The sequence below is a fragment of the Heptranchias perlo genome, chromosome 12 (genome assembly GCF_035084215.1).
Source record: "Heptranchias perlo isolate sHepPer1 chromosome 12, sHepPer1.hap1, whole genome shotgun sequence".
Lineage (NCBI taxonomy): Eukaryota > Metazoa > Chordata > Chondrichthyes > Hexanchiformes > Hexanchidae > Heptranchias > Heptranchias perlo.
In genome coordinates this window covers 13,675,375-13,696,418 of record NC_090336.1, presented here as the reverse complement: position 1 = coordinate 13,696,418, position 21,044 = coordinate 13,675,375, and the positions used below count along the sequence as shown (strand labels likewise).

At 48.5% G+C, this 21,044-nt stretch overlaps 1 protein-coding gene across 6 annotated transcripts in view; it reads right to left on the bottom strand.

The window, feature by feature from the left end:
• The window catches only part of dgkza (diacylglycerol kinase, zeta a), a 432,154-nt gene that overhangs the window by 201,729 nt on the left and 209,381 nt on the right, over positions 1-21,044 (bottom strand). For all 6 annotated transcript variants that reach the window (XM_067993676.1, XM_067993677.1, XM_067993673.1 and 3 more), the window contains 6 exons: positions 14,683-14,796; positions 13,113-13,253; positions 5,574-5,652; positions 4,329-4,384; positions 686-748; positions 53-126 (listed from right to left, as the gene is read on the bottom strand). In XM_067993676.1, the coding sequence (XP_067849777.1) occupies positions 53-126; positions 686-748; positions 4,329-4,384; positions 5,574-5,652; positions 13,113-13,253; positions 14,683-14,796 (527 nt within the window). The remainder of the gene's footprint in view (positions 1-52; positions 127-685; positions 749-4,328; positions 4,385-5,573; positions 5,653-13,112; positions 13,254-14,682; positions 14,797-21,044) is intronic.

The window sequence follows — 21,044 nt, the reverse complement described above, 5'->3', positions numbered from 1 at the left end:
CATGTTAGACAGGTGGACACAGTGGAAGTTCGGTATTTAGGAAAGGCCTTACCTTGGAATGTTCAGGAATACGATGCACTGTAGCTTCAGGTCCTGAATCTTCGATGTCAGGTCTGTCCCGTCGCACTGTTAGAACAAGGAGGAGAGATGAACAGGGTGATGTTCGTGACGCAGCCTGAAGGACAACACCATGTTTTTGTGCGATGCATTTGACTGGGACGTCCTTTAGCCCTTCTCTGTAAATACCCATTATCGCAATTTACAACCCTCATCCCCACTTCCTGTGTGATTAATAACCGCTTCCATCGTCCAGTGTTTAAACCGGGATCGTAATCGAAAGATAATTTAAAGACGCAACTACAATGTATTGAACATGTTTCAAAAAACTTTCCCCTGTTCCCCCAGGAGAAGCACATAACCACCAACTCAACGCAGCCCCTTTAGACCCCTCGACATCTCACCTCCCGGCACAGCTCTGTTCAAGGCAGCGAGGAAGAGAGAAAAGGCGGTCCCAATGGGGAGCCGAATTGACTTAAGTTAACTTTTATTATTCAAGGAACTATTGTCACTTCCTGCCATCCCAAACCAGTCAATGCAGTCATAAGGTCAGTTAAAAAGGCCGTAATTGGGGAGGCGACACAGGTCCTCAACAATTGTGTTTTCCAGATAATGTCTGTGCACTTACCACCACTTTGATGTGTTTGGCTAAATCTTTGGAACTTCCCATAAGGAAATCTGAAAAAGCCGTCTGGAGAATACAAGAGAGGGTGACACAGTTACACAGGCAAGCAACACAAAGGAAATGTGGGAGCACGTGTTTCTCGAATAAAATACATTTTCCATCTCCCCCTTCCCCCCCCCTCACCAACGGCCCACATCAAACCCTGGCTGAGAACGCAGGAGGGAACCCTGCTCCCAGGCCTATGCTGATGCCACTTCAGCTGCCAAGTGACGCACGAAAGTGGTCCAATGTGGCAGAGCCTTCTATTTTCGTTCCCTCGGCCCGGGACCCTTCTATTTTCGTTCCCTCGGCCCGGGACCCTTCTATTTTCGTTCCCTCGGCCTTGGCCCGGGACCCTTCTATTTTCGTTCCCTCGGCCCGGGACCCTTCTATTTTCGTTCCCTCGGCCCGGGACCCTTCTATTTTCGTTCCCTCGACCCGGGACCCTTCTATTTTCGTTCCCTCGGCCCGGGACCCTTCTATTTTCGTTCCCTCGACCCGGGACCCTTCTATTTTCGTTCCCTCGGCCCGGGACCCTTCTATTTTCGTTCCCTCGGCCTCGGCCCGGGACCCTTCTATTTTCGTTCCCTCGGCCCGGGGCCCTTCTATTTTCGTTCCCTCGGCCCGGGGCCCTTCTATTTTCGTTCCCTCGACCCGGGACCCTTCTATTTTCGTTCCCTCGGCCCGGGGCCCTTCTATTTTCGTTCCCTCGGCCCGGGACCCTTCTATTTTCGTTCCCTCGGCCCGGGACCCTTCTATTTTCGTTCCCTCGGCCCGGGACCCTTCTATTTTCGTTCCCTCGACCTCGGCCCGGGACCCTTCTATTTTCGTTCCCTCGGCCCGGGACCCTTCTATTTTCGTTCCCTCGGCCCGGGACCCTTCTATTTTCGTTCCCTCGGCCCGGGACCCTTCTATTTTCGTTCCCTCGGCCCGGGACCCTTCTATTTTCGTTCCCTCGGCCCGGGACCCTTCTATTTTCGTTCCCTCGGCCCGGGACCCTTCTATTTTCGTTCCCTCGGCCCGGGACCCTTCTATTTTCGTTCCCTCGGCCCGGGACCCTTCTATTTTCGTTCCCTCGACCCGGGACCCTTCTATTTTCGTTCCCTCGGCCTTGGCCCGGGACCCTTCTATTTTCGTTCCCTCGGCCCGGGACCCTTCTATTTTCGTTCCCTCGGCCCGGGACCCTTCTATTTTCGTTCCCTCGGCCTGGGACCCTTCTATTTTCGTTCCCTCGACCCGGGACCCTTCTATTTTCGTTCCCTCGGCCCGGGACCCTTCTATTTTCGTTCCCTCGGCCCGGGACCCTTCTATTTTCGTTCCCTCGACCCGGGACCCTTCTATTTTCGTTCCCTCGGCCCGGGGCCCTTCTATTTTCGTTCCCTCGGCCCGGGGCCCTTCTATTTTCGTTCCCTCGGCCCGGGACCCTTCTATTTTCGTTCCCTCGGCCTCGGCCCGGGACCCTTCTATTTTCGTTCCCTCGGCCCGGGACCCTTCTATTTTCGTTCCCTCGGCCTCGGCCCGGGACCCTTCTATTTTCGTTCCCTCGGCCCGGGACCCTTCTATTTTCGTTCCCTCGGCCCGGGACCCTTCTATTTTCGTTCCCTCGGCCCGGGACCCTTCTATTTTCGATCCCTCGGCCCGGGACCCTTCTATTTTCGTTCCCTCGGCCCGGGACCCTTCTATTTTCGTTCCCTCGGCCCGGGACCCTTCTATTTTCGTTCCCTCGGCCCGGGACCCTTCTATTTTCGTTCCCTCGGCCTCAGCCCGGGACCCTTCTATTTTCGTTCCCTCGGCCCGGGACCCTTCTATTTTCGTTCCCTCGGCCCGGGACCCTTCTATTTTCGTTCCCTCGGCCCGGGACCCTTCTATTTTCGTTCCCTCGGCCCGGGACCCTTCTATTTTCGTTCCCTCGACCTCGGCCCGGGACCCTTCTATTTTCGTTCCCTTGGCCCGGGACCCTTCTATTTTCGTTCCCTTGGCCCGGGACCCTTCTATTTTCGTTCCCTCGACCCGAGACCCTTCTATTTTCGTTCCCTCGACCCGGGACCCTTCTATTTTCGTTCCCTCGGCCCGGGACCCTTCTATTTTCGTTCCCTCGGCCCGGGACCCTTCTATTTTCGTTCCCTCGGCCTCGGCCCGGGACCCTTCTATTTTCGTTCCCTCGGCCTCGGCCCGGGACCCTTCTATTTTCGTTCCCTCGGCCCGGGACCCTTCTATTTTCGTTCCCTCGGCCCGGGACCCTTCTATTTTCGTTCCCTCGGCCCGGGACCCTTCTATTTTCGTTCCCTCGGCCCGGGACCCTTCTATTTTCGTTCCCTCGGCCCGGGACCCTTCTATTTTCGTTCCCTCGGCCCGGGACCCTTCTATTTTCGTTCCCTCGGCCCGGGACCCTTCTATTTTCGTTCCCTCGACCCGGGACCCTTCTATTTTCGTTCCCTCGACCCGGGACCCTTCTATTTTCGTTCCCTCGACCCGGGACCCTTCTATTTTCGTTCCCTCGGCCCGGGACCCTTCTATTTTCGTTCCCTCGGCCCGGGACCCTTCTATTTTCGTTCCCTCGGCCCGGGACCCTTCTATTTTCGTTCCCTCGGCCCGGGACCCTTCTATTTTCGTTCCCTCGACCCGGGACCCTTCTATTTTCGTTCCCTCGGCCCGGGACCCTTCTATTTTCGTTCCCTCGACCCGGGACCCTTCTATTTTCGTTCCCTCGGCCCGGGACCCTTCTATTTTCGTTCCCATGGCCTTGGCCTGGGACCCTTCTATTTTCGTTCCCTTGGCCCGGGACCCTTCTATTTTCGTTCCCTCGGCCCGGGACCCTTCTATTTTCGTTCCCTCGGCCTCGGCCCGGCACTCCAAGGACCCGGTGTCGATTCTCCAGTCCGGACGTTTGGAGAAATGCTGGGGCCTATCTTTCTACCATACAGCACACTGGTACTCAGACTCACTCAACAGGCAGGCTGGCTGGAGGCACTGAGCCTTCCATGAGTTACATGCTACAAATAAAATACAAATTCATCCCTTCTCCTCTTTGCCAGATTTTCCACGCTTCCCTCCCCCTCTGCGATTCTGCAGTAACCATTTGCACCTCCTCTGGACCCATCTATTGTTTCTAAACTTGTTTCATTATCACCTTCCTTTTGCCTCCCACCATCATCCCTTTTGTCATTTAATCACTCCTGCCCTCCACCCTATCACAGACCTCTCCCTTTTGTTCTTTTGCTGCTGCCGCCTTTTCACTTGCTTAAAAGCTGCTCTTCTCTAATATTTTCCAGTTCTGACGAGAGGTCATCGACCTGAATCATTAACTCTGTTTCCCTCTCCACAGATGCTGCCTGACCTGCTGAGTGCTTCCAGCATTTTCTGTTTCTGTTTCATAACTTCATCCCTTGTGCAGTTAGCGTACCAGCGGCAGACCGTTCCATTTAAAATATATGATTTATAACATCGGGAAAGTTGCATGCTCCTGCCGAGAAGTAGCACAGGTAAGAGCAATGCAGTCAAATGTTCCGTTAAAAAGGCTGTAAATATTGATAGTTTGAAGATGTCAGCAACCTTTGAAAGAAATCCGATAACCAGAGGCTTACGGTGAATCGTTATTGCTACTTACCCCAGCGTAGAACATTTTATTCCTAAATCGACTGTTAAATTTCTCTGGCTTGGCTTCTGAAACAGGATACTGAGTGTCAGTGACAGCTTACAATTAAACTCAAATACAGATCACTCAGCCTGCCAGTCGGCTGCGCTGAGCCTGACCATCATTCCCCATTTACTGTCTTTGTGACAAACCCACCGTGTGCGCTATCAATCCGCAATGCTGGTTAAAAATAAATATTGCTCTTCTTTTTTTAAAAAAAGTGTCGGAACTGATTTAGTATCGAAATTGAGGCTGTCTAAATCTTGTATTTTAAACTGTCAGCCATTCAAACCCTACGATGTGAGCACCCTTTCAATTTCAATCCTAAAGACTGCCACAAACTTGATTTAACCAGGAGAATAGGAGACCATTGATGTGAAAGACTTGGAGTTAAAGTAGGGCAACGTGTTATATGAGGCATCTCAACCCATGGGCGTGAGGATCTCACTGACATGGGGGCAGGGGAGGAACCGGCAAGAGCTCAGCTCCATTTACAGTGAGGTTTCTGTGGCTCAATGATGTCTACAAGGTCAAAACGTCATACATCACCAAGGCAGGTTGGAAAGTTCTGTTAGCAGAGACAATGTCCCTTTAAGAACCAGAGGAGTGAGCAAAAGCTATCAAGTGACAACACTGGCGGAAGTGGTCACTGGAAAATCATTCAAACCTTTGTTCATTCTGGGGATGCGGGTGTTGCTGGCGAGGCCGGCATTTATTGCCCATCCCTAGTTGCCCGCGAGGTGGCGAGCCGCCTTCTCAAACTGCTGCAGTCCGTGTGGTGAAGGTTCTCCCACAGTGCTGTTAGCGGGGAGAGGGGTAGAGGGTGTCACGGACAAACATTACAGCAAAACAGGCGGCAATCGGGGCTCCAAGTGGACTTATTAGATATAGATCCAGTGTGATGTGCGCCATGGAGTGGCCAGACACGGGTTCTCACCCAAAGGCCTCCAACATGGGTGACTCCAATCTCAATTGTGTTGCTGTGGAGATGTGCAAAGCTCAGGCGACACACAAAATGGAAGTCACAACAGCAACAACAACAAGTTAGAGGAAAGTGAGTCGCCTTTTAATGTGGCAACGTTGTTTACAATAGAGGTTTTTATTTGTCCAAAGGCGAGCGTCCAAGAGATCGACCAGGGTTCGGAGGGAGGGACTATTAAAGGAACGAAAACTAACTCATCTCTTGGGCTGCAAGGAACATTTCCCATTCCAACATACCTCTGGACTCATGAAATTCCAGCGTCACGTGGGCATCAAAGCCAAGGCTGAAGTAGTTGTTGAAGACGTCGAGTGGGAGCTGTGAATAAAAAGGCAAACGCATCTGTGAGATAAAACGGTGTGCTATCGTGAACACCGACCTTTCCAACGGGTTCTGGGGGAGAGTAACAACGCACGATGAGAAACAAGTCACCGGCAGGGTTAAAGCCGTGCTGGCAGCTGGTGTATCGATGTGACGTGCCCCTGTGGTAAGGCATGCGATCGGCCCACAGGAAGGGGCCTCTCTCCGCCCGACGCACGCAGTGGAGACTTTGTGCTTCTCTGATGGGGGATAAAAGGCGAGGGGGCGTCGTGCCGAAATCCTCCCTTAACTGCTGGTGGCTCATCCTTAACGCAGAAAAACACCAGAGGGCTGGAATAAGGTCATCAGCCTGCCTGTTCACCCAGAGAATAACACTGTGCAGAGTCCTGGTCTCCATATTATAGAAAGGAGATAGAGGCACTGGAGAAGGTGCAAAAAAGATTCACAAGGATGATACCAGAACTGAAAGGTTATACCTATCAGGAAAGGCGTAACAGGCTGGGGCTCTCTTCTCTACAAAAGAGAAGGCCGAGGGGTGACCTGATAGAGGTCTTTAAGATTATGAAAGGGTTCGGTAGGGTAGACGTAGAGAAGATGTTTCCACTTGTGGGGGAGGTCAAAATAAGATAGTCGCAAATAAATCCAATAGGGAATTCAGAAGTAACTTCTTTACCCAGAGTGTGGTTAGAATGTGGAACTCGCTACCACAAGGAGTGGTTGAGGCGAATAGCATAGATGCATTTAAGGGAAAGCTGGAGAAACACATGAGGGAGAAAGGAATAGAAGGAAATGCTGACAGGGTTAGATGAAGAGGGGTGAGAGGAGGCTCGCGTGGAGTATAAACACCGGCATGGACCAGTTGGACCGAATGGCCAGTTTCTGTGCTGTACATTCTAGGTAATTCTATGTATTAGTTTCCTGCATATGCAGCGATATTTAACCTTGGCCTGTTAACTGCCACCAATGAGGACTTGGCAATTAATTTTAAGCGCTCATCCAGGCAGATCAAACAGCACAGACAAGGTTGGCACTGCTGAATCAGTGGCTAGTCCATCATCCTGTTTGAAAACGAACTTTAGACGCTCAACCATTCGCAGTGAGCACTGTCAGATGGGGTGGAAGAGGAAGAGGTGGTAAGATATACAGCTGACCACACAATCCCGATGGTGTGATCAAAGCTAGTGTTTTCTCTCTGATAATTGATATGTGCCTTTCACAACCTCAGGACGTCCCAAAGCGCTTCACAGCCAATGAAGTATTTTTGACGTGTAGTCAACTGCTGTAATGTAGGAAACGCAGCAGCCAATTTACACAAAGTAAGTTCCCACAAACGGCAATGAGATAATGACCAGATAATCTGTTTTTCCAGTGATGTTGGTTGAGGGATAAATATTGGTCAGGACACCAGGGAGAACTCCCCAGCTCTTCTTCAAAATAGTGCCATGGGATCTTTAAGTCCACCTGAGAGCGCAGACGGGGCCTCGGTTTAACATCTCATGGGGTACGGTAGCATAGTGGTTATGTTACTGGGCTAGTAATCCAGAGGCCTGGACTAAAATCCAGAGTCATGAGTTCAAATCCCGCCACGGCAGCTGGCGAATTTAAATTCAATTAATTAATTAAATTCAATTAATTAAATAAAAAAAAATCTGGAATTAAAATACTAGTATCAGTAATGATGGCCATGAAACTACCGGATTGTCGTAAAAACCCATCTGGTTCACTAATGTCCTTTAGGGAAGGAAGCCTGCCGCCCTTACCCGGTCTGGCCAATATGTGACTCCAGACCCACAGCAATGTGGTTGATTCTTAATTGCCCTCTGAAATGGCCTAGCAAGCCACTCAGTTGTAAAATCTCGCTACGAAAAGTCATAATAAGAATAAAACCGGACGGACCACCCGGCATCGGACCACTAGGCACCGGACACGACAACGGCAAAACACCAAGCCCAGTCGACCCTGCAAGGTCCTCCTCACTAACATCTGGGGACTTGTGCCAAAATTGGGAGAGCTGTCCCACAGACTAGTCAAGCAACAGCCTGACATAGCCATACTCACAGAATCATATCTTTCAGCCAACGTCCCAGACTCTTCCATCACCATCCCTGGGTATGTCCTGTCCCACCGGCAGGACAGACCCACCAGAGGTGGCGGTACAGTGATATACAGTCAGGAGGGAGTGGCCCTGGGAGTCCTCAACATTGACTCTGGACCCCATGAAATCTCATGGCATCAGGTCAAACATGGGCAAGGAAACCTCCTGCTGATTACCACCTACCGTCCTCCCTCAGCTGATGAATCAGTCCTCCTCCATGTTGAACACCACTTGGAGGAAGCACTGAGGGTAGCAAGGGCACAAAATGTACTCTGGGTGGGAGACTTCAATGTCCATCACCAAGAGTGGCTCGGTAGCACCACTACTGACCGAGCTGGCCGAGTCCTGAAGGACATAGCTGCGAGACTGGGCCTGCGGCAGGTGGTGAGCGAACCAACACGAGGGAAAAACTTACTTGACCTCGTCCTCACCAATCCACCTGTCGCAAACGCATCTGTCCATGACAGTATTGGCAGGAGTGACCACCGCACAGTCCTCGTGGAGATGAAATCCCGTCTTCGCACTGAGGACACCATCCAACGTGTTGTGTGGCACTACCACCGTGCTAAATGGGATAGATTCAGAACAGATCTAGCAGCTCAAAACTGGGCATCCATGAGGCGCTGTGGGCCATCAGCAGCAGCAGAATTGTATTCCAGCACAATCTGTAACCTCATGGCCCGGCATATTCCTCACTCTACCATTACCAACAAGCCAGGGGATCAACCCTGGTTCAATGAGGAGTGTAGAAGAGCATGCCAGGAGCAGCACCAGGCGTACCGAAAAATGAGGTGCCAACCTGGTGAAGCTACAACTCAGGACTACATGCATGCTAAACAGCGGAAGCAATATGCTATAGACAGAGCTAAGCGATTCCACAACCAACGGATCAGATCAAAGCTCTGCAGTCCTGCCACATCCAGTCGTGAATGGTGGTGGACAATTAAACAACTAACGGGAGGAGGAGGCTCTGCAAACATCCCCATTCTCAATGATGGCGGAGTCCAGCACGTGAGTGCAAAAGACAAGGCTGAAGCGTTTGCAACCATCTTCAGCCAGAAGTACCGAGTGGATAATCCATCTCAGCCTCCTCCCGATATCCCCACCATCACGGAAGCCAGTCTTCGGCCAATTCGATTCACTCCACGTGATATCAAGAAACGGCTGAGTGCACTGGATACAGCAAAGGCTATGGGCCCCGACAACATCCCAGCTGTAGTGCTGGAGACTTGTGCTCCAGAACTAGCTGCGCCTCTAGCCAAGCTGTTCCAGTACAGCTACAACACTGGCATCCACCCGACAATGTGGAAAATTGCCCAGGTATGTCCTGTCCACAAAAAGCAGGACAAATCCAATCCGGCCAATTACCGCCCCATCAGTCTACTCTCAATCATCAGCAAAGTGATGGAAGGTGTCGTCGACAGTGCTATCAAGCGGCATTTACTCACCAATAACCTGCTCACCGATGCTCAGTTTGGGTTCCGCCAGGACCACTCGGCTCCAGACCTCATTACAGCCTTGGTCCAAACATGGACAAAAGAGCTGAATTCCAGAGGTGAGGTGAGAGTGACTGCCCTTGACATCAAGGCAGCATTTGACCGAGTGTGGTACCAAGGAGCCCTAGTAAAATTGAAGTCAATGGGAATCAAGGGGAAAACTCTCCAGTGGCTGGAGTCATACCTAGCACAAAGGAAGATGGTAGTGGTTGTTGGAGGCCAAGCATCTCAGCCCCAGGGCATTGCTGCAGGAGTTCCTCAGGGCAGTGTCCTGGGCCCAACCATCTTCAGCTGCTTCATCAATGACCTTCCCTCCATCATAAGGTCAGAAATGGGGATGTTCGCTGATGACTGCACAGTGTTCAGTTCCATTCGCAACCCCTCAGATAATGAAGCAGTCCGAGCCCGCATGCAGCAAGACCTGGACAACATCCAGGCTTGGGCTGATAAGTGGCAAGTAACATTCGCGCCAGATAAGTGCCAGGCAATGACCATCTCCAACAAGAGAGAGTCTAACCACCTCCCCTTGACATTCAACGGCATTACCATCGCCGAATCCCCCACCATCAACATCCTGGGGGTCACCATTGACCAGAAACTTAACTGGACCAGCCATATAAATACTGTGGCTACGAGAGCAGGTCAGAGGCTGGGTATTCTGCGGCGAGTGACTCACCTCCTGACTCCCCAAAGCCTTTCCACCATCTACAAGGCACAAGTCAGGAGTGTGATGGAATACTCTCCACTTGCCTGGATGAGTGCAGCTCCAACAACACTCAAGAAGCTCGACACCATCCAAGATAAAGCAGCCCGCTTGATTGGCACCCCATCCACCACCCTAAACATTCACTCCCTTCACCACCGGCGCACTGTGGCTGCAGTGTGCACCATCCACAGGATGCACTGCAGCAACTCGCCAAGGCTTCTTCGACAGCACCTCCCAAACCCGTGACCTCTACCACCTAGAAGGACAAGGGCAGCAGGCGCATGGGAACAACACCACCTGCACGTTCCCCTCCAAGTCACACACCATCCCGACTTGGAAATATATCGCCGTTCCTTCATTGTCGCTGGGTCAAAATCCTGGAACTCCCTTCCTAACAGCACTGTGGGAGAACCGTCACCACACGGACTGCAGCGGTTCAAGAAGGCGGCTCACCACCACCTTCTCAAGGGCAATTAGGGATGGGCAATAAATGCCGGCCTTGCCAGCGACGCCCACATCCCGTGAACGAATAAAAAAAAAAAAAAAAAAAAGACGGCACCTCCAACAGCGCAGCACTCCCTCAGTGTTGCACTGGAGCGTCAGCCTAGATCTTGTACTCAAGTACCTGGAGTGGGGCTCGAACCCACAACCTACTGACTCAGAGGCGAGAGTGCTACCAACTGAGCAACAGATGACACCCGGTAATAATAACTAAACAGCCTGATCAACGAGGACACTTCTCCAAATTAAAATCAATCCTCACCCATAAAGTAATAGGGAATGAGGAACAAGCTGAGTTGGCTGCTTTTATCCCGGGTGCACTGAACATCACCAACTTGGAATCACACAGCGCCGTTAACATAGCAAAACATCTCAATGCGTCTCATTAGGAGTTGGGGGAAGAGTTAGGGGAGGTGGCCATGGGTGTGGCTAAAGAGGCAGGATTTGGGGGTACTTCTGAAGGAGGGGATAGATGTAGCAAGGCAGATGGGTTTAGGCACAGAGCTCCAGCATGTGGGGTGAGATGGCTAAAGGCTCTGCCCCCTGGGAGGGGGGGGGGGGGGGGGGGGGGGAGGGGGGGGAGGGGCGGTGACAAGTGCTGTTGGCCAGAGGTTCAATTGGAGAGAGAGGGCTGGAGGAGGTCAGTGCCGGCAGATGGAGGGAGGCCAGGAGAGGGATTTTTTTTATTCATTCATGGGATGTGGGCGTTGCTGGCAAGGCCAGCAATTATTGCCCATCCCTAATTGCCCTTGAGAAGGTGGTGGTGAGCCGCCTTCTTGAACCGCTGCAGTCCGTGTGGTGAAGGTTCTCCCACAGTGCTGTTAGGAAGGGAGTTCCAGGATTTTGACCCAGCGACGATGAAGGAACGGCGATATATTTCCAAGTCGGGATGGTGTGTGACTTGGAGGGGAACGTGCAGGTGGTGTTGTTCCCATGTGCCTGCTGCTCTTGTCCTTCTAGGTGGTAGAGGTCGCGGGTTTGGGAGGTGCTGTCGAAGAAGCCTTGGCGAGTTGCTGCAGTGCATCCTGTGGATGGTGCACACTGCAGCCACTGTGCACCGGTGGTGGAAGGGGTGAATGCTTAAGGTGGTGGATGGGGTGCCAATCAAGCGGGCTGCTTTGTCCTGTAAATTTTGTAAATGAGAATGAGGATTTTGAAATGCTCAGGGAGAGTGGAGGTCACAAGGACTGGGGTAATGGGGGAGGAGTGGAACTTCGTGTGGAGTAGGACGCAGATTCTGGATGAGTCAGAGTTTATGTGTGATGGAGCGTAGGAGCAGAGTGGTGGAGAAATCGAATCTGGAGGTGGTGAAGGCACGGCCAACGGGGATGAGGTGAGGACAGAGAGAAGCTGCAGCATAACCTCTGTAGTCTTAGCCTTGTTGTTCTGGCCATGTATTCCTACATTACAACAGTGACAACACTTCAAAAGTACTTCATTAGCTATAAAGCTCTCTGGGGCGTCCTGTGGTCGTAAATGCAAGTATTTCTTTTCGTTTGTTGTTTTAATTGCTTTCCAACATTCTACACATTGACAGTGACGTGTTTACTGTCACTCCCTTTCTAAATCTCCCTGTGCTAAATTCTACACCGTTCGTTGTACATTTAAGTCGTGAACATTTCTCACCCATTGCGTAGCCTTGAACTGACAGTAACCCCCATCTGCTCCAAAAAGGTGCAGGACTGCACCTCGAGATATCAGGACCAATGACCTACACTGTATCAACCACATGTTACAACCAACGTCAGTCAGGCCATTGTGCCACTTAGCAGATTTAGTTTGCATAATTGATTTATCTCCCTTATGTATCACTCTGTAACGCACTCTTAAATATTTTGCTACTCTACAGTAGGTGGCAGCTAGGGCTCAGTTGGTAGGACTCTCACCACTGAGTCAGACGGTTGTAGGTTAAAGATCCAGTACATTACTGAGGGAGTGCTGCATCGTCAGAGGTGCCGTCTTTCGGATGAGACGTTAAACCGAGACCCTGTCGGCCCTCTCAGGTGGACGTAAAAGATCCCATGGCATTATTTTGAATCAGAGCAGGGGAGTTCTCCCCGGTGCCCTGGCCATTATTTATCCCTCAACCAACATCACTAACATAGATTTTCTGGTCATTATCTCATTGCTGTTTGTGGAACCTTGCTGTGCGCAAATTGGCTGCCACATTTTCTACATTACAAGTGACAACACTTCAAAAGTACATAATCGGCTGTAAAGCGTTTTGGGACATCCTGAGTTCGTGAAAGGCACGATATAAATGCAAGTCTTTCTTTTTATAGAATAGCACCATGACTGGCTGTTCAGCCAATTGCCTGTCACGGGGGCTCCTAAAGCAGACGGGACCGATGGGCTTATTTCTGCTCAGGTGCGATCTCAGTGTGAACACAATCTCACCAGAACAGAAATAGCTTTCAGATAGGTGTCAACTGGCTCGCATTTCCACAACCCTGCTCGAAGAAACTGCAAAGAGTGAGGAATTTTGGTGTGGAGAAAGGCTGGTCAGTGCTGCGGGGTGCATGGTGTGAGCTGGTCGCTGCTCCCACGTCGAGCGCACTGCCATCGCACAGAGGGAAAGCACCGCGATACTGTCGGTCCCTAGCTCACAATGGCACGTGGCGGTAAACTATTTAATGGACTGAGGCCCTCACAGACCGACCTTTTCAGCCGCGGTTTCGTCACGCTCGTCTGAGACTGCGCCTGCGTTTCTTTCCACGCACAGGTTCCATCGGTCCAGCTGTACAATGTTCCCATCTTCCACATGCGACAGGATCTTGGAAACTGGCTCGTCCGTGTAACCCTGTATCCAGGACAGAAACGGACCGCGGGGTTAGACAATACACTAGTTTTTCCCTCCCGGTTGCCAGTAAAGGCTTTTTTTTCCCTCTAAACCTAACACGGACCAACCAGCTCAATGCTTTAGGTGACATTGTCTCAACAGGTCAAAGGTCCTGAAAGTTAATCTCAGCAAAATTGGTCAGGACTAAATTCGCAACGAGATCTTTGAGATATTGGGGTAGAAATTTGTCTTGGTCGCGCAAAACAGGCAGCATCACATCAACCGCCCGTTATACGACGTAATATTCTATTGACTTCAATGGTTATTGGGCAGGGCGTATAACGGGGCGGGGCATATAACGGGCTGCCGATTCGATACCGGCCAATACGAATTTCTACCTCATTGTTGCTCCATCACATCACCCAGTAAGAAAATGCACTTATTTTTTTACCACCAGGTAAAGGAGAAGCAATTTTCTCCTCCTCTCTCCTTTTGGGGCCTCACCCCTCCAGTTCTGTGCACTGCACACCATTCTGGAGCTGGGAGTAGCAAGGACCTGATCCACAGGACTCTCTCTTACTCCAGCTACGCTGCTCTTGACCATTTTCTCCTCCTCAGGGTAAAGCATTCAGCTACCATGTGGTGCACCAATATGGGGCCCTGGATGGGCTCCTGCAGAACACATCCAGTGATGGCACTGGGTCACTTAGTGACCTACTTATAGTTACACCTTTAGCAGTGAGCGGGTGTTACCGCAAATGGATTCCAGAGGACGACCACCTCCAGCAATAAAGGGTCCCATTACGTGCTGCAAAGCGGACAAGTGCTGATAATGTACCAAAGCACGCAGTTTTATCCCAGCAAAAACAAAACCAAATCTGAGGCGAGGTTTGCGTTGGCTGAGGGAAATTCCTCACCATGAAATGGGAGATTTCTCAAAAACTGCCGCATTAAAAAGGAACTTAGGAACAGGAGGAGGCCATTCAGCCCCTCAAGCCTGTTCTGCCAATCCATTAGATCATGGTTGATCTGTATCTTAACTCCATTTACCCGCCTTGGCTCCATTACCATTAATACCCATGCCTAACAAAAATCTATCAATCTCAGTTGAAATATTCAATTGACCCCCAGATTCAACAGTTTTTTTGGGGAAAGAGAGTTTAATTTCCACTACCCTTTGGGTGAAGAAGTGCTTTCTGACATCATCAGTGGACGGCCTAGCTCTAATTTTAAGGTCATGCCCCCTTGTTCTGGACTCCCCCACCAGAGGAAATAGTTTCTCCCTATCTACGTTATCAAATCCTTTAATCATTTTAAACACCTCAATTAGATCACCCCTTAATCTTCTATACTCAAGGGAATACAAGCCGAGTCTATGCAACCCGACCTCCGAATTTAACCCTTTTAGCCCCGGCATCATTCAACCTCCACATTACTTTATCTCACTTACCCCACCCCAGTTTAGGGTCCTGGCAAGATCATTTCCTGTTCCCAGAGGAAGTACTGCTACAGGAGGCTGGGGATTCAGCTGTAATTGATCCAAAATGGACAGAATCCATCCCACCTACCGAGTAAAGGGAAACAAAGTAAAAAATAAAATCCACCAAACTGTTCATGTGGAGCAAGCTCTGCCACAAACAGAAGACATTTGTAGAATCAAGTTAATTAAATCAGTTGGAATAACTGCAAACCCTCTCTTGAGGTTAAAGTTACAAACCCCAAACCTATTTAGTCAACATTTGAACCGTTCATTACGTGAAGTGGAAGCTAACCCTTGGCGTAAGCCAACGTTGAATGACACAATACGGCTGATGTTCCAATATTAAGCTCCGGGCACGTAGCCTGACCCGCTGGGAGATCGAGTTGGTAAAATCAGCCCTATTGACTCGAGACACCAACATGTGAGAGGGCAGAAAGGTGACAACGGCCAAACTAGAGGAGCTATTATGTAGGCCAATAGGAAAGGAAGTGTTTTGGGGGGGGAAGGAGTTTGGGGGGTGAGGGTGGATCATGACAGTAGTGGGATGAGGTGAGCAGGGAGATGTGGATGGTGTGGAAAACGAGAAGGTGATAAGAAATGGGCTTGTAAATGATTGACATGGAGTGAGGGAGTTAACGTGCAAGGTGAGGTGGAGTGAGGACAGGAAGGCAGAGAAGTTAAAGAGAAAACAAAGGAATTTAGGTAAAAAATTGACATTATCGATGACGGGAAGTTGTTCCGTACATAGGCTAAGGGAGGAGATCTCATGGAAAAAATGGCCGTGAGACTTTGGAGAGCAGCAGAGGTCCAAGACTTTAAAGCCTGGTTTGAGTGGTGAGTAAAGCTCAATAGGTTGGCTTCAGATGACTTGGCACAACATTGACAGATAATTTAAAGCGTCCAAGTACAACTCTCCATTTCCTCTTCTTTCTTTGGCAGGAAGAAGGAGGAGAGGCAATATAAACTAAAGGGTACAATTCTAAACAGGGTCCAGGAACAGACAGACCTGGGGGTGAACGTACACAAATTTTTGAAGATGGCAGGACAGGTTGAGAAAGCCGTTAAAAAAGCATACGGGATCCTGGGCTTTATTAATAGAGGCACAGAGTACAAAAGCAAGGAAATTATGTTGAACCTTTATAAAACACTGGTTTGGCCACAACTGGAGTATTGTGTCCAATTCTGGGCACCGCACTTTAGGAAGGATGTGAAGGCCTTAGAGAGGGTGCAGAAAAGATTTACTGGAATGGTTCCAGGGATGAAGGACTTTAGTTACACAGATAGACTGGAGAAGCTGGGGTTGTTCTCCTTAGAGCAGAGGAGGTTGAGAGGAGATTTGATAGAGGTGTTCAAAATCATGAAAGTAAATAAAGAGAAACTGTTCCCATTGGTGGAGGGTCAAGAACCAGAGGACACAGATTTAAGGTGATTGGCAAAAGAACCAATGGCGACATGAGGAAAAACATTTTTACGCAGCGAGTGGTTATGATCTGGAATGCACTGCCTGAAAGGGTGGTGGGAGCAGATTCAATCGTGGCTTTCAAAAAGGAATTGGATAAATACTTGAAGAGAAAAAATTTGCAGGGCAACGGAGAAAGAGCGGGGGAATAGGACTAACTGGATTGATCTTACAAAGAGCCGGTATGGGCTCGATGGGCTGAATGGCCTCCTTCTGTGACCATTCTATGATCTAAATACATCTCATTTCTTCCTCCCTTCTCCTGAAGGAGGTGACTCTTGATGGGGTATGACACCGCGGGACCAGGCAGCCACCAGTAGGTTCAAGTGGCCACTGCCCATGTGCACGCCTGGATAGTGCTTGTCGGCAGGCTGTTCAACCACTGAAGGCAGCACAACCAAGCTGGATCCAGTTCTCACCCGCCATTCTCATTTTCCAGCAGGGTTAGTTGGATAGCGGTCAGAGGTTGGGAATCCAGGCTTACTTTGGACCCTCCCTAACCCAGGCGTGCTGAGGCCAATTATACAGTCCTTCCAGCTGAGGTCAGTTAGCACAGGCTAACGGAGATTGAAGCAGGGTCCTTCTGGTCTAGTGCGACACCAGGTGGTGCCTTTACCCACTAAGTTGTCAGGGTAGCTTGGGACCACATATTAAATGGGAGAGGCAGGAAACAGGGCGCTCTGGTTAGAATGATAGACTATTGCATTAGTAAAGCCACCAACCAGAGGTGGCGTCACTGGATTGAAAAAACGTTTTAAAGTAAACCTGTGAATAATGATGGTCATAGTCTCTTTAAATGGGATGGGGAGTTGACATGGCCTCTTTAAATGGGATAGGGCTGGAAATGCACATGACACTGAGCAATGTAAGGACTGACACAAACAAAAAGTGTGGTTAAAGGGAACAAGCTTGGATCCAACCAGCATCTCCAAACACTGTTAGAGATTGCACAGCCCAATACTGCCACCCGGTGGTCACTGCACTTCATAGCCTGCCGGTTTTCTGTACGTTTCTATATTGGCCCAGAAAATACCGTTATTTACTTGCAAATCGCACAGTAACTCAGGGGACTGCAGATGCTCGGTTAAACACGCGAAATCCGGAAGGTGCTGTCCGAGATGCGCCACTCCGCTGTTAGCTTCGTGAAAACGGCATCTCGCTGACTGGCTCACCATTGAATGCATTGAACAAGTTCAATGAAGTTCCTGTATTTGCTGGTAGATACAAACTGAACTCGACACAGAAAGTTAGGGCTTGTCCATTTCAGTCTAAGTACCCTTTATAACGGTGTGATAAGTGTTAATTACTGACAAACAACCTCTCCGACACTGAAAATTAACGATTACAAGTGTGGAGTCTCATTCATAAGAACATAAGAAATAGGAGCAGGAGTAGGCCTGCTCTGCCACTCAATAAGATCATGGCTGATCTTTGACCTCAACTCCACTTTCCTTTCCTGTCCTATCCCCATATCCCTTGATTCCCTTAGTGTCCAAAAATCTATCAATCTCAGTATTGAATATAATGAATGACTGACTGAGCATCCACAGCCCTCTGGGGTAGTGAATTCCAAAGATTCACAACTCTGTGAGTGAAGAAATTTCTCCTCATCTCAGTCCTAAACGGCCGATCCCTTATTCTGAGATTATACCCCCTAGCTCTAGATTCCCCAGCCAGGGGAAACAACCTCCCAGCATCTACCCTGTCAAGCCCCCTCATAATCTTATATGTTTCAATGAGATCACCTCTCATTCTTCTAAACTCCAGACAGTATAGACCCATTCTACTCAATCTTTCCTCATAGGACAACCCTCTCACCCCAGGAATCAATCTAGTGAACCTTCGTTGCACCCCCTCTATGGCAAGTATATTCTTCCATAGATAAGGAGACCAAAACTGTATACAGGTATGGTCTCACCAAATCCCTGTATAATTGCAGCAAGATTTCCTTACTCTTGTACTCCAACCCCCTTGCAACAAAGGCCAACCTACCACTTGCCTTCCTAATTGCCTGCTGTACCTGCATATTAACTTTCTGTGTTTCATGTACAGACACCCAAATCACTCTGAACACCAACATTTAATAGTTTCTCACCATTTAAAAAATATTCTGTTTTTCTATTCTTCCTACCAAAGTGAATAACCTCACATTTCCCCACATTATACTCCATCTGCCACCTTCTTGCCCACTTAACCTGTCTACATTCCTTTGCAGACTCTTTGTGTCCTCCTCACAGCTTATTTTCCCACCTAGCTTTGTATCATCAGCAAACTTGGATACATTACACTCAGTCCCTTCATCCAAGTCATTAATATCGATTTTAAATAGCTGAGGCCCAAGCACTGATCCTTGCAGCACCCCACTAGTTACAGCATGTCGACCCGAAAATGGCCCGTTTATTTCTACTCTGTTTTCTGTCCTTTAACCAATCCTCTATCCATGCTAATATATTACCCCCAACCCCATGAGCCCTTACCTTGTGTAACAATCTTTCATGTGGCACCTTATCGAATGCTTTTTGAAAATCCAAATATACTACATCCAATGGTTCCCCTTTATCTACCCTGCAAGTTACATCCTCAAAAAACTCTAATAAATTTGTCAAACATGATTTCCCTTTCAAAAAACCATGTTGACTGCCTAATCAGAATAAGATTTTCTAAGTGTCCTGTTACCACTTCCTTAATAATGGATTCCAGCATTTTCCCGACGACTGATGTCAGGCTAACAGGCCTGTAGTTCCCTGTTTTTTTTCTCCCTCCTTTCTTGAATAACGGGGTTACATTTGCTACCTTCCAATCCATGGGGACTGTTCTAGAATCTAGGGAATTTTGGAAGATCAAAACCAATGCATCCACTATCTCTGCAGCCACCTCTTTTAAAACCCTAGGATGCAGACCATCAGGTCCAGGGGATTTGTTGGCTTTTAGTCCCATTTAATTTCTCCAGTACAAAATAATTTTGTACATTTCCTTATTCCCCATTATAATTTCTCCTGTCTCAGCCTCTAAGGGACCCACGTTTACTTTCGCTACTCTCTTCCTTTTTACATACTTGTAGAAGCTCTTACAATCTATTTTTATATTTCTTGCTAGTTTACTCTCATATTCTATTTTATCCCTCTATCAATTTTTTGGTCATCTTTTGCTGGTTTCTAAAACTCTCCCAATCCTCAGGCTTACTACTCTTCTTGGCAACATTATAAACCTCGTCTTTTAATCTAACACTTCCCTTAACTTCTTTAGTTGGCCACGGATTCCATCAGGTTTTAACTGTTACAAAGAATGTACAGCACAGAAACAGGACATTCAGCCCCACAGGTCCATGCCGGTGTTTATGCTCCACACGAGCCTCCTCCTTCCCTTCTTCATCTAAGCCTATCAATATACCCTTCTATTCCCTTCTCCCTCATGTGTTTATCTAGCTTCCCCTTAAATACATCTATGCTAGTCGCCTCAACTACTCCTTGTGGTAGCGAGTTCCATATTCTGACCACTCTCTGGGTAAAGAAGTTTCTCCTGAATTCCCTATTGGATTTATTAGTGACTATCTTATATTTATGGCCTCCAGTTCTGGTCTCCTCTGCAAGTGGAAACATCTCCTCTACGTTAACCTTATCAAACCCTTTCATAATCTTTATGACCTCTATCAGGTCACCCCTCAGTCTTCTCTTTTCTAGAGAAAAGAGCCCCAGACTATTCAATCTTTCCTGATAGGTATAACATCTCCTCATTTCTGGTATCATCCTAGTAAATCTTTTTTGCACCTTCTCCTTTATATTCTCTATATCCTTTTTATAGTGTGGAGACCAGAACTGTTCGCAGTACTCCAAGTGTGGTCTAAACAAGGTTTTATACAAGTTTAGCATAACTTCTCTGCTTTTCAATTCTATCCCACTAGAAACGAACCCCAGTGTTTGGTTTGCTTTTTTAAAAATGGTCTTATTAACCTGCGTCGCTACTTTAGTGATTTGTATATCTGTACCCCATAATCTCTCTGTTCCTCTACCCCATTTAGGCTCTTATTTTCCAAGGAGTATGTGGCCTCCTTATTCTTCCTACCAAAATGTACCACCTCCTACTTATCTATATTGAAATTCATTTGCCAATTACATGCCCATTCTGCAAGCTTATTAAAGTCTTCCTGTATTTTTGTCGCAGTCCTCCTCAGTATTAACTATACCCCCCAATTTGGTGTCGTCCGCAAATTTTGAAATTGTTTTTCCGATTCCAGAATCCAAATCGTTTATGTAAATGGTGAACAACAGTGGTCCCAGTACCGATCCCTGTGGAACACCACTTCCTACCTTTTGCCAGTTTGAGTAACTACCTTTAATCCCTACTCTGTTTTGTAGCCAGCTTGCTATCCATTCTGCTCCTTATCCCCTGACACCACACGCTCTGACCTTAGTTATGAGTCTACTATGTGGTACGTTATCGAAGCCTTTTGAAAATCCAAATATATTACATACTGCCCTTGTCTATGCTTTGTTACTTCTTCAAAGAATTCAATAAGGTTGGTCAAGCATGACTTTCCCTATGAAATCCATGCTCACTATTCTTTATTATACTTTTGGTTTCCAGGTGTTTCTCTATTACATCTTTGAGTATGGATCCATTATCTTTCCTACCACCAACATTAAGCTAACTGGTCCAAAGTTCCCTGGACTTGTTCTATCCTCCTTTTTAAATATAGGAATCATATTAGCTGTCCGCCAGTCCTCTGACACTATTCCCTTTTCTAATGAACTTTTATATATATATATGTAATAGTGCCTCTGCTATCTCTTCCCTAATATTTCTGCCATTTTGCTGTCATTGCCTGTGAGTTTATCGTGTGTATTCTTTAGTGGCCCTATCCCTAGCCTGATTT